Source organism: Erythrolamprus reginae, chromosome 12, assembly GCF_031021105.1.
Source record: "Erythrolamprus reginae isolate rEryReg1 chromosome 12, rEryReg1.hap1, whole genome shotgun sequence".
Lineage (NCBI taxonomy): Eukaryota > Metazoa > Chordata > Lepidosauria > Squamata > Dipsadidae > Erythrolamprus > Erythrolamprus reginae.
In genome coordinates this window covers 29,104,512-29,117,681 of record NC_091961.1, presented here as the reverse complement: position 1 = coordinate 29,117,681, position 13,170 = coordinate 29,104,512, and the positions used below count along the sequence as shown (strand labels likewise).

Here is a 13,170-nt window from a genome sequence, read left to right as displayed (position 1 = left end):
AGGTCCCACAGAGTGGGCCTTCTCCGGGTCCCATCAACTAAACAATGTCGGTTGGCGGGCCCCAGGGGAAGAGCCTTCTCTGTGGCGGCCCCGACTCTCTGTAACCAACTCCCCCCAGAGATTAGAACTGCCCCTACTCTCCCTGCCTTTTGTAAACTCCTTAAAACCCACCTTTGTCATCAGGCATGGGGGAACTGAATCACCTCCCCCGGGCATGTACAATTTATGCATGGTATTTTTGTGTGTATGTTTGTTTAGTAAATGGGGTTTTAAAAATATTTTAAATTATATTTAGATTTGTCATGAATTGTTGTATCTTGCTGTGAGCCGCCCCGAGTCTGCGGAGAGGGGCGGCATACAAATCTAAAAAATAAATAAATAAATAAATAAATAAATAAATAAATAAATAAATAAATAAATAAATAGAGTAAAAGTGATGTAGATGACTAGCCTCTTTTCCTTACCCTAACCAACAAAAATATACCTAACCAAACAAAAATAAACTAAATAAATTAGGCAATTATTTAAAAACAGTTGACTGAAAAGTTTTAGACCACCCTTGCTTCAGTTGTCCATTGGTGGCTTCTCTGGATATCCAGATGTTGAGCTCCTTCTGATTCAACCTCTTTGATCTCCTGCACAATCAACTTCATCTTTCCCTCCAAGCGTAGACATCAGTCTCTCTTATTTGTAAACAATTCAAGAAGTTCAGTGGTGTACTGTGATGCCTCATTGGAGAGACCATTCAAAGACTGTGCAATAAACGAGAGAAAAACAGATGGAAAGCCATTTAAAAAGATAAAATAAAAAGGGTGCTGAAAATTGGAAGATTTGAGTCACAATTACCTAACCATCCAAGACAACGCCCCCTCCTATTCTCTAATTTTGTTCTGTCACACTACACAATTTCCAGGTGGAAAGAGTATTTATTGCAGAAGTGTGAATAACATATTTCTGACTATATATAGTACCACATGACATCTGTATTGACATTTTGATGTGGCTATTCATCAACGTATTTGCTATGTGTGCGCCACGGCTGACGATTCCAAAATGTCGACCATCAAATAAGGTTTCCAGTGCCACGATCTTAAATTACTGATCATATTAATACATCGATGTAACTAAAAATGCCCTATATAATGCTTCAGCCATCTTGGTGCATTTCTTTGGAAATTAATTCATCGGGTCTAATGTAATGCAAGTTTGCCTACCCGTGATTTCTCCTACTGACTCCCAACTCTCACAATAAGGCTGCCATGATATTAAAAAAAAACATGTTGAGACTATAGAAAAAGTGCAGAGAAGAACAGCAAAGAGCATATGCACCAAAGACAAATTCCTTGTATCTTGTCTATCAAAATGTTGTAAGCCACCCTGAAAGGGGCAGCATATGTCCAATAAATAAATAAATGAATAATAAATTTGGAGCAAGTTAGTGCAATGAAAAAAACCTGCAAAGACTTAGGCCTTGGAAAACATTCTTTGCAGAGAGAAACAATGAAAGAGCCTGCAAGGTAAGAGCTGGGAAGACTGTTAGCAGCTAGTTAGAGCTGGAAAAATAAGCTTCGAATAAAGCTACATCCAGAGTATAAGACACACCTGAATTTTCTTTTAGGGAGGAAAAAGATCCATCTTATACTCTGGAAAATATGGTATATGCGTGATGTAGCGGCGAATTATATGTGCCGATCCCAGTAAAGCGGCCTTTTGCAATTGACAGATGGAGATTTTGTCAATTCCGATGGTTTTCAAATGTCCGCTGAGATCCTTTGGCACTGCGCCCAGCGTGCCAAGTACCACTGGGACCACTTTCACTGGCTTATGCCAGAGTCGTTGCAGCTCGATTTTTAGATCTTCGTATTTCACTAATTTCTCTCGCTGCTTCTCCTCAATTCTGCTGTCTCCTGGGATTGCAATGTCGATGATCCATACTTTCTTTTTCTTCACGATCACAATGTCTGGTGTGCTATGCTTCAGAATTCGGTCAGTCTGAAGTCGGAAGTCCCACTTATTATTATTATTATTATTATTATTATTATTATTATTATTATTATTATTGGACTTAATCAAAGTTTGAAATAAAAAGGTATATTTAACACCCAGCACTGCTTAAGCAGTAGCTTCCAAGTGCAACTACAGTATTCAGTTCTCCACATTCCTTTTCTTTTGGACAGAGATCAAAGTCCCGGGCGCTCCCTGCTGGCCTTGTCTTGATCTCTCACTCCAAGTGTTTGTAGTGACAAGTGGGGTACCAATTACAAAAAACGGGGCGGTCTTCGATTGGGTAACCATTTCTGTGATGCAACGAAAACAAAACAAAACAAAGGTGTTGTGTTTGGGTGGCATGCCCTGAATCGCACACGCATCAATTTCCAGGGATGAAAATTGTTAATCAGGGTTGGGTTCTATTTATCCATGCAGAGAAGGAAGAAGAGAAGTGGGGAGAGCTCAGGAATTATGGATTTGTCACGGGGCTGAGCTCCTAATCCAATCCAAACAGTTTCAAGTACCTTTCTTCTGGATCTCTCTCAAGGGATCTTTTTAAAAAAATACATCACTTTTCCAGTTTTTCAAAACTCAAGGGAGTAGATACACAAAGCGGTGAATGATGAGGTTCCCCATAAATGACTACTGGGTACCCATGACTTGGGATGAACTTCAACCTGGATCTCCCTATCTCATACCTAACATCCTCATCATTAAAAGTCACTGCAGCTTGGACTTCTAATAAGGACAGGTGTGAGTTTATGTTTACCTTTTCTGTCATCTCTACTCCATCCCAGGAACAGTGGAAAAAAGCATCTGCCAGAGCTGTGATGCCTCTGTTGAGCTCTTTCCAAAATCCAGGAGTGATGTGGTTGGCTTCCATGGGACCTAGTACAAAAATATATTTAAAAAGGGGTTGACGCCAATGGAATTCCCTTCATCCTCTGAGAATATCCTTTAAGATGGAGCCTTGGCGGTGTAGTGGTTAGAGTGCAGTACTACAAGCTACTTCTACCGATCACCAGCTGCAAGGTCCTCCTTTGACCCCCCTCGGAAGGATGGAAGGCTGAGTCAACCTTGAGCCTACTGAGATTCGATTTGCCAAATTGCTGGCAGCCGGTGTTCAGCAGAAGTAGCTTGCAGTACTGCACTCTAACCACTGCACCACCGAGGCCCCATGGAACTATTTGGCAAGATTGTCCATGATTTAACATTTCAAATAGGTCTCCCAAGGCAGTGTCGTTTCTTCTCCTCGAAACTCCATCATTCCTTTTGACTTTTCCAAAGGTTACTCTTGAGATCGAGCATTCACAGAGATGCTAAGATCTTCCTTAATCAAAGTTGGGCAACAGTGAGAAGAGCAATCCAGAAGCGCTTGTGAAAAGACAAAGAAAGTGTTCGAAAGGAGTGACTTGGCAATCGATCGATTGCATACCTAGGATGCAAAGCAGATAAAAGAGGACAAGCAAGTTATAGACACTCCAGCAAATGAAGAACAGCTTCCTAAATAAATTCCAGAAGTAATCTCAGGATCTAATTACACATAGAGAACATCAGTCAGTCAGTCAATCAATCAATCAATCAATCAATCAATCAATCAATCACAATATGGAATGGCCAGAGATTTGGCTTAGTGTGGCAATAGTTTGTTAACCTTGTATTGGATAGTTCTTGGCTCAGTCTGGAATTTATCAGAAGCCCGCGAACAGAACAGATATGTGTTGAAAAGAAAAAAAATTCCTACTAAAGGACCAGATTATCTCAGGGACCGCCTTCTGCTGCACAAATCCCAGCGACCGGTTAGGTCCCACAGAGTGGGTCTTCTCCAGGTCCCGTCAACTAAACAATGCTGCTTGGCGGGACCCAGGGGAAGAGCCTTCTCTGTGGCGGCCCTGGTCCTCTGGAACCAACTCCCCCCAGATTTTAGAATTGCCCCCACCCTCCTTGCCTTTCATAAGCTACTTAAAACCCACCTCTGCTGCCAGGCATGGGGGAATTGAGATGCTCTTCCCCCCTGGGCCTTTACAATTTCATGTATGGTATGTCTGTATGTATGTTTGGTTTTTTATATTAATGGGTTTTTTTAATCATTTTTAGTATTTATTTGATTATTATTGTACATTGTTTTATTACTATTGTTAGCCGCCCCGAGTCTCCGGAGAGGGGCGGCATACAAATCCAATCAATCAATCAATAAACAAATAAACAAATAAACAAACAAACAAACAAACAAACAAATAAACAAATAAACAAATAAATTTTATACTACAAAATTAAACATACATTGTGTAGTATGAATGTGATGGTTACTAGAAACGAAATCCTCCAAGGAGCGGTTACAAAAACTTGGCATGGTCAAGCAAAGAGAAGGTCTAGGGGAGACATGATAGCAGTGTCCCTATAGTTCAGGGTCTGCCACAGAGAGGAGGGGGGCAGACTACTTTCTAAGGCACCAGAAAGCCACACAAGGAATAATGGATGGAAACTGACCGAGAAGAGATTCAACCTGGAAATAAGGTGGAACTTTCTGACAATGAGAACGATCAACCAGTTGCCTTCGGAGGTTGGGAGGACTCCAACTCTTGAGACTTTTAAGAGGAAATTGTACTGTCCTTTGTCGGAAATGGTAAGGTCTCCTGCTTGAGTAGGGAGGTTGGACTAGATAACCTACAAGATCCCTTCTAACTCGGTTAATCTGTTAACTCCATGGTGGTTGCAATTCAAGGACCTCAAGGCAGAACTTCATATTATAAAGTAATACTTCTGTTGCCTAAAACTGACAGGACTGGAATGTGTTTCAGGAAAGCTATAATTAAGCGATTTCAAGATGGAATGACACATCGAAGGGAAAGACACTCCTTCTTAAACTGGCAGGTCTGTATTCATTTCTCTCTAGAAAAGTTGTAATCATTTCTCCCTGAAAACCTGGAGGCATTCTCTACAAGAGTTAAGAGAGTTGAAGGAACCAATTAGCTAAGCTCATGAATACCCCTGCATTATACCTTGGCGGGACCCATTATACCTTGGCGGGACATTATACCAATGTCGCTTGGTGGGACCCAGAGGAAGAGCCTTCGCTGTGGTGGCCCCGGCCCTCTGGAACCAACTCCCCCCAGAGATTAGAATTGCCCCCACCCTCCTTGCCTTTCGTAAGCTGCTTAAAACCCACCTCTGCCGCCAGGCATGGGGGAACTGAGATACTCTTTCCCCCTAGGCCTTTACAATTTTATGTATGGTATGTTTGTATGTATGATTGGTTTTTATATAATGGGTTTTTAACTGGTTTTTTTTAGTATTGGATTTTGTTGTACTGTTTTACTGCTGTTGTTAGCCGCCCTGAGTCTGCGGAGAGGGGCGGCATACAAATCCAATAAATAATAATAATAATAATAATAATAATAATAATAATAATAATAATAATACCTGCTTTGATGTGTGCCATGGCATTCAGCAACACTGTCACAAACCCCCCAGAATTCTCCAGGTGCGATGAAAGGATGTAGAGGACATGGCTCTTAGCATCGTAGTACCAATCCTTGGTAAGCCCAGTGTCCTTCTGATCTCCCTTGGAGTGCTGCTGAGGGATTGCTTCAGCCAACAGAAGAACCAGCGCCGGCAAACAGAAGATTCTTCCCATCAGATGCGCCACTGTGCAGCCAAAACGATAAACCACAAATCGCTGGGGTGATAAATAAGCTATGTTTGTGGTGACCAAGATGTTTTTGCTGGTCCTCATAGAAAGATAATTGTCATCTTCTCCATTTGCTCCTGGGATGACAACGACATGGATTGGGATTAATTTAAGTCATTTGTTTCTGAAATCCTCAATCTATGCCTCCCTTCTACTGAGACTCAGGGCTGCTTACCACATGTTAGAAATCGAATAAAATTACATTCTAAAAATCCCATAGAAAACCAGATTCATATGCCATACATCCTACATTCATTCATTGGACAGGAGAAGATATTAAAGTTTCAATGGCCCCAAGCCTGCCAGCAGAGAAGGGTCTTTAGAGCTTTATGGAAGGCAAGGAGAATGGGGGGGAGCTCGTTCCATAGGGCCGGGGCCGCCACAGAGAAGGCTCTTCTCCTAGGCCCCGCCAGATGACATTGTCTGCCTGATGGGACCTGGACAAGGCTGACGCTGGGATGTATGAGGCATACATCACCTTTTAAGCTTTTATGCCAGATTTACATTTCCTAAAAGATGCATTTGTGACAAATATAGAACTTCTGCTACTGAAAATCTGCTACCACTGACTGGAAATCAGAGGCATTTTGCTAATATTGGATGGGATTAAACTGGTCAAGAATAGAATGGTCTCCATTCAGTCCTGGGCTTTTCTTGGCGACAAATGGAATCTAGTGACAGGGGATAATCAGAACTGCAGAAAAAACAATTACTGCCAACCTGTCTTCCACTGAGGACCTGTATATTGCATGAGTCAAAAAGAGGGCAGTGAAAATATTTAGTGACCCCTCGTATTTTGGACATAAATTGCTTCAACTCCTACCCTCAAAACAACACTATAGAGCACTGCAGTGCACACCAAGACAGCTAGACACAAGCACAGTTTTTCCCCCAAATCATCACTCTGCTAAACAAATAATTCGCTCAAACTATTCACTAAGGCTGCATTATTATTACAGATAGTCTTCTCATCATTCCTTTCACCCCTTTCCTTCCACTTACGACTGTGTGACTGTAACTTGTTGCTTGTATCCTTATGATTTACATTAATATTGTTTGCGTCTTGATTATTTTGTACCCTATGACAATCATTAAGTGTTGTACCTCATGATTCTTGACAATTGCATATTTTCTTTTTATGTACCCTGAGGACATATTGCACCAAAGACAAATTCCTTGTGTGTCCAATCATACTTAGCCAATAAAGCATCCTATTTTATTCTGTTCTGTTCTGTTCTATTCCATTCCATTCCATTCCATTCCACTCCATTCCATTCTAACAGATGCTCCAGGATCAAATGAAAATAAACCTACCTTTATCTTTACACATATGGGAGGAGGAAGAGGAGAAGGAGGAGGAAGCAGGTAACCCCCTGGTTTTTAGCAAGAGCTGTTGCAGAAGGGTGTCCTGGAGTGAATAAACAATTTTAAGAAATCACTGTCTCTTTATGGAAAGGAGAACGGAGGCTTTTATAGGAATGCCTTCGTTCTTACCATGCATTGCTTCTCAGCTGCAGCCTGTTGACTTTTGTCCAGACTGAGATCCTTTGCACTATTCTGTTTGTAGGCCTCTTCTTGTTTCATGGCTATTTTCTGATACTGGATTTTTTGCAACAAAATTCCCAGGATTTTCATTAATTCAGTCGCCTCCTGCCACTCAGCGCCTAAGACAAAACTCAGCAAATTGACTGTATTGCTTTGCATGGAAGCCTCTCTAAGGACTCAAAGAAACTGTATTTTCTCATGTGAACTTTTCTTGGGAAATGAGAACAGAGGTGGGTTTCAGCAGGTTCTAACCAGTTCTGGAGAACCAGTAGTGGAAATTTTGAGTAGTCTGGAGAACCGGTAAATACCTCTTCTGACCGGCTCCACCCCATCTATTCTCTGACTCCCGAATCCCAGCTGATCGGGAGGAAATGGGGATTCTGCAGTAACCTTCCCCTGGAGTGGGGAGGGAATGGAGATTTTGCAGTATCCTTCCTCTGCCACGCCCACCAAGCCACGCCAACCCAGTCATATGACCGTCATCACATGACCACCAAGCCATGATCACCAATCAACCCACGGCCACAGAACCAGTAGTAAAAAAACTGAAACCCACCACTGAATGAGAATATGCTATTGCTAACATGTTGTAAGCCGCCTGTGTCTAAGGAGAAGGGCAGCATAAAAATCGAATGAATAAATGAATAAATGAATGAATGAATGAATGAATATATATATATATATATATATATATAATTCAGCTTAAACATGTGACATATATATATATATATATATATATATATATATATATATATATATATATATATATGTAGATTGTTCTGAGTTCGGGTTTTGCCCTGTGTAATATTTTGCATGTTTATGCGACGTTTCGGTGAAATCACATTCACCATCATCAGGCTGAAGTTTCCAAGCTTCGTGCTGTTGTAAAATGGATTTTAAAATTCCATTTTACAACAGCACGAAGCTTGGAAACTTCAGCCTGATGATGGTGAATGTGATTTCACCGAAACGTCGCATAAACATGCAAAATATTACACAGGGCAAAACCCGAACTCAGAACAATCTACATACATATACCCGTGAAAATTTACGAAAACAAATATATATATATATGTCACATGTTGTTTTTATTTTTTTTTTGGCTGAATTTGAAAATTAAGGGAGACTAGGATAGATCTATTTCGGCCTTATTTTGGCCTCATCAGCTAGCCATACCCACTGGGACTTGAACCTGCAACCTTTGCCTTGTAAGGCAGAGAATTATCCTCTAGGCTACAGTATCCAAACCCTTCAGCTCTGCACCAGGGAAGGGTTACATATTTTTGTGTCAAATCATATATATATATATATTTCGCATGTTATAGTCCTTTCCAAGGATAATAGCTGCATCATGGAGAGGTTTCAACAATGGAAATAGACAATGTGGCTTTAAAAAAATCTGTAAATCTGCCCGGATGGGGGGGGGGGGAATGCAAAAATGGAGCTCCACCCCAGAGCACCCAATTTGCACTGAAAGATGAAAGAAAATGCAGGGCGTCCTGCATAAGCCACACCCACAGTGTGGTAGTAAAAATTTCGGTAGCCCATCACTGTTTCCGTCCTATTATAGGCAGATTTTAAATGGGATTAGTTGTCTGGACCAGACTGGAAAACGTAAAGACCTCTGTAATATTAATTAGCAAAATTCCCCACCTGAGTAGCCCATTGCTTTCAAGATCTCCAATGATTTAGCTGGAGAATTCTCACTCTCTTGGGTCCCTTTATTTGAGACGTCCTCTTCAGAGCCTTTCAGTCTGTTCAAATCCACTTCCTGTATCATATCCTAAAATCAGAAAACCATATTTTGCAACTCATACAAAGGACAATGATAAGATAATTCCATGCACGTGCATCAATGTTACGTCATCTTGTATCATGGAGTTTCACCAATTGATTTAGTTCCCTGCTAAAAGTCCCCCTTTTGGTCAAACCTAGGGGTGTGATGAAGCCTTTTATTGAAATTACTTGCTTGTCTATTTGTTAGTTGTGGGAAACCAAGAACAGCATGAATAAATGCTCAAAGTAGTTCCTTTATCACTGTTCACCCAATAGACAGAATCTTGCCAGACTAAAGCACATTCTGTATAAATCTCTGATAAATGCTGTCAAGAATTAGGAAGGATCTCTTTCTGCATAGCAACGATTCAAGGCTGATGTGTCTCTACTTCTTCTTCCCAAAACTCAGCCTTGGATTCCACCACATCATTTCTTATGAGCATCCACAGGAAAAGGGGGAAGGGAATAACATCACTAGTATCATAACGTAAAATAATGCATCATTGATAATATTTTTGTGATGATGTCATGAACCACATGGCATCATCATCGTGGCTTGGACTGAAGGCTTATTCTAAACTGCTAAAAATGTACCCTAACATCCAATCTAGCTGTTGGAAAGGTAAAAAGGAGATTGGTACATGCTGTCATCAGTGATGGACCTGCCCCAAAGCTAAGTTATTTTAGACTTTGATATTAGATTTGTTATTGTATATTGTTTTTATCACTGTTGTGAGCCGCCCCGAGTCTGCGGAGAGGGGCCTCATACAAATCTAAATAATAATAATAATAATAATAATAATAATAATAATAATAATAATAATAATTAAAAAAAAAAATCAACAGACGATCCAAAGTGCAGACTCTGTAAAGAAACAGATGAAACAATCGATCACATACTCAGCTGCTGCAAAAAGATCGCATAGACTGACTTCAAGCATAGACATGATGCTGTGGCACAGATGATCCACTGGAACTTGTGCCGGAACTACCATTTACCAGTGGCAAAGAACTGGTGGGATCATAAGCCCGAAAAAGTGGTCGAAAATGAGCAAGCGAAACTACTGTGGGACTTCCGACTTCAGACTGACCGAATTCTGAAGCACAGCACACCAGACATTATGATCGTGGAGAAAAAGAAAGTATGGATCATCGACATCGCAATCCCAGGAGACAGCAGAATTGAGGAGAAGCAGCTAGAGAAATTAGTGAAATACGAAGATCTAAAAATCGAGCTGCAACGACTCTGGCATAAGCCAGTGAAAGTGGTCCCAGTGGTACTTGGCACGCTGGGCGCAGTTCCAAAGGATCTCAGCGGACATTTGAAAACCATCGGAATTGACAAAATCTCCATCTGTCAATTGCAAAAGGCCGCTTTACTGGGATCGGCAAACATAATTCGCCGCTACATCACGCAACCCTAGGTGCTTGGGAAGCGCCCGACTGGTGATGAAATACGAAATCCAGCATAGTGATCTCATTTGCTGTGTTGTACTGAAATAATGATAATGATAATGATAATGGTAATGATAATAATAATAATAATAATAATAATAATAATAATAATAATAATATATTAAATCTTACTGGAATTTAATTGAGAAATGGTTAAGAGAAATTACAAAACAGGAAGTTAGAAAGATTCCAGAATTTTTTTTATTAGGCATAGCCTAATACAAAAAAAGAAATACAATATTTAATAACACCAATTTTAACGGCAACCAGAATAGTTTTTGCCAAAGATGGAAGGATGTAGAAACTCCAAAAGAAGAAGAGACAATTAAAAAAATTACTGACTGCGCTGAAATGGATATGATGAAGAGGCGGTTGAAGGATCAAGAAGAAATGGAATAATACTAAATCTGGGACATGTTCTATGCTGAATAGAAGAACATCTAAGTAACTGAATATATTATATGGTATTATACAATTAAAATTCTGTAAATTTTGTAAATAACATGAAAATATATGTTATTGTGGGTTTTTTTCCCCTTCTCTTCCTTTTTCTGTATAACATGATTTGCAAAGACATTCTCCAGAGACTTCTAACAAGAGCAGAGCTGAATTTGCTCCTATTTTTTTTTTTGTAAAATAAACTACCATTGCAACTTTTCCTAATTTTGACCTTTCTGGATGTTTTGGGATAGCAGTTGCCAGCATCGTCTGCTCTAGGGCGAAAGAGAGTATGCGTTCTGCTTCAAAATACTGACCCAAAGACTTTGGATTTTCTCACTGATTCCTCGATAAAACACGGAGACTTCAGCCCGGTGTTTTGCAAGCTGGGATGCCAGGTGCAAATTCTGATCTTCTAGTTTGTCATACAAAGTGCGAACGCTGAAGTCTTCCAGATTTTTCACCGTAAATTGGTTACCACCTGAAAGAAACATTTATAGCAACGTAGAAGATTGACAGCAGGAAAAAAAACCCTCCTGGTCCATCTAGTATTATACTATTATACTATTTCCTGTATTTTATCTTAGGATGGATATAGGTTTATCCCAGGCATGTTTAAATTCAGTGACTGTGGATTTACCAACCATGTCTGCCGGAAGTTTGTTCCAAGCATCTACTACTCTTTCAGTAAAATAATATTTTCCCACGTTGCTTCTGACCTCTCCCCCAACTAACCTCAGATTGTGCCCCCTTGTTCTTGTGTTCACTTTCCTATTAAAAACACTTCCCTCCTGAACCTTATTTAACCCTTTAACATATTTAAATCTTTCGATCATGTCCCCCCTTTCCCTTCTGTCCTCCAGACTCTACAGCTTGAGTTCATTACGTCTTTCCTGATACGTTTTATGCTTAAGATCTTCTACCATTTTTGTAGCCTGTCTTTGGACCCATCAATATCAGAAACCTGGCAGGTATGAACTCCAACGGCACATGAGAGATCTGGAAATATTGAAACCTGTCTCAAAGCCATATTAATAATATGCAATCGTATTAGCTGAACAATGGATGAATGAATGCTCCACACCTTTCTTTATTGCTTAGATACTAAGCAACATCGGAAAAGTAAATTCCTAGTCCCAGTTTCACAAGAGACTTAAAAGAGTTGATACCACTTGCAAAATATGAACAAAGCGCTTCAATTCAAATCAGGTGCGTAACAATCACGATGAATTGTCGTCATTTTACCAGTTGTAATCTGCTTTGGAAATGTTAAGGTAAATATGCCAAATTAGGCTTATATGCCACTGTACAGTGCTTTACAGCCCTTTCTAAGCAGTTTACAAAGTCAGCATAATTGTCCCCAACAATCTGGGTCCCCATTTATCAACTGTCATCAATCAACTATTTGTCATCTATCATGTACATGCTTCATGTTTCATATATCATTATGATCCATCAATCACCTATCAGGTACACATTTTATGTTATCATCCATCAATCATTTAACAGGTGCACGTCTTATGTTATCATCCATCAATCATATATCAGGTACGCATTTCATCTTATCATCCATCAATCATCTATCAGGTACATGTTTCATGTATATCTATCATCTATCATCTATTTCGTTAACTACTCAAGACTCATTTATGCCGCCAGGCATGGGGGAGTTAAGATATTCCTTCCCCCTAGGCCATTACTAGTCATGCATGGTATGTTTGTGTGTATGTATGTTTGGTGTTATTACAAGGGTTTTTAGTTGTTTTATTAATTGGATTTCTACATGCTGTTTTTATCATTGTTGTTAGCCGCCCCGAGTCTGCGGAGAGGGGCGGCATACAATCCAATAAATAATAATAATAATAATAATAATAATAATAATAATAATAATAATAATCTATCAAGTACATGTTTCACATATTGATAATTAAGTAAATGAATAGAGCAAGAAAGTAATGTAACATTAGATGAACGTAATATCTTATCTCGCCTGATTTGTAATTGTTCTGAATGTATGTGGGTTTGATTGGATTAGGGTTTTTAATGGGTTTTACAGTTCTTATTACTAATTATTTGACTTTGTTGATTGTATGTACCATCTACTGTTGTAAGCTAAATCTCATTGGGATTGGGCGGCATATAAATCAAATTAAATAAATTAAATTAAGAAAAGAAATAATTTCCAAAGGCAGCCAGAGAATTATCTCTCTCCTCTCTCCCTCTTTAGAAAGGGTTTCACTTTGTCTAAAAAGAAAGCTGACAGACTTTTGAAACAT

At 39.7% G+C, this 13,170-nt stretch overlaps 1 protein-coding gene across 1 annotated transcript; it reads right to left on the bottom strand.

The window, feature by feature from the left end:
* Positions 1–666: 666 nt before the first annotated feature.
* On the bottom strand, positions 667–11,849 carry LOC139174939 (uncharacterized). Its single transcript, XM_070765642.1, has 8 exons — positions 11,818–11,849; positions 11,212–11,375; positions 8,879–9,008; positions 7,175–7,344; positions 6,995–7,088; positions 5,413–5,757; positions 2,759–2,877; positions 667–752 (listed from the first exon to the last, which is right to left on the bottom strand). Exons 1-8 carry the CDS (start codon positions 11,843–11,845, stop codon positions 675–677), a joined length of 1,128 nt encoding a protein of 375 aa, XP_070621743.1. The 5' UTR covers positions 11,846–11,849; the 3' UTR covers positions 667–674.
* Positions 11,850–13,170: the final 1,321 nt, after the last annotated feature.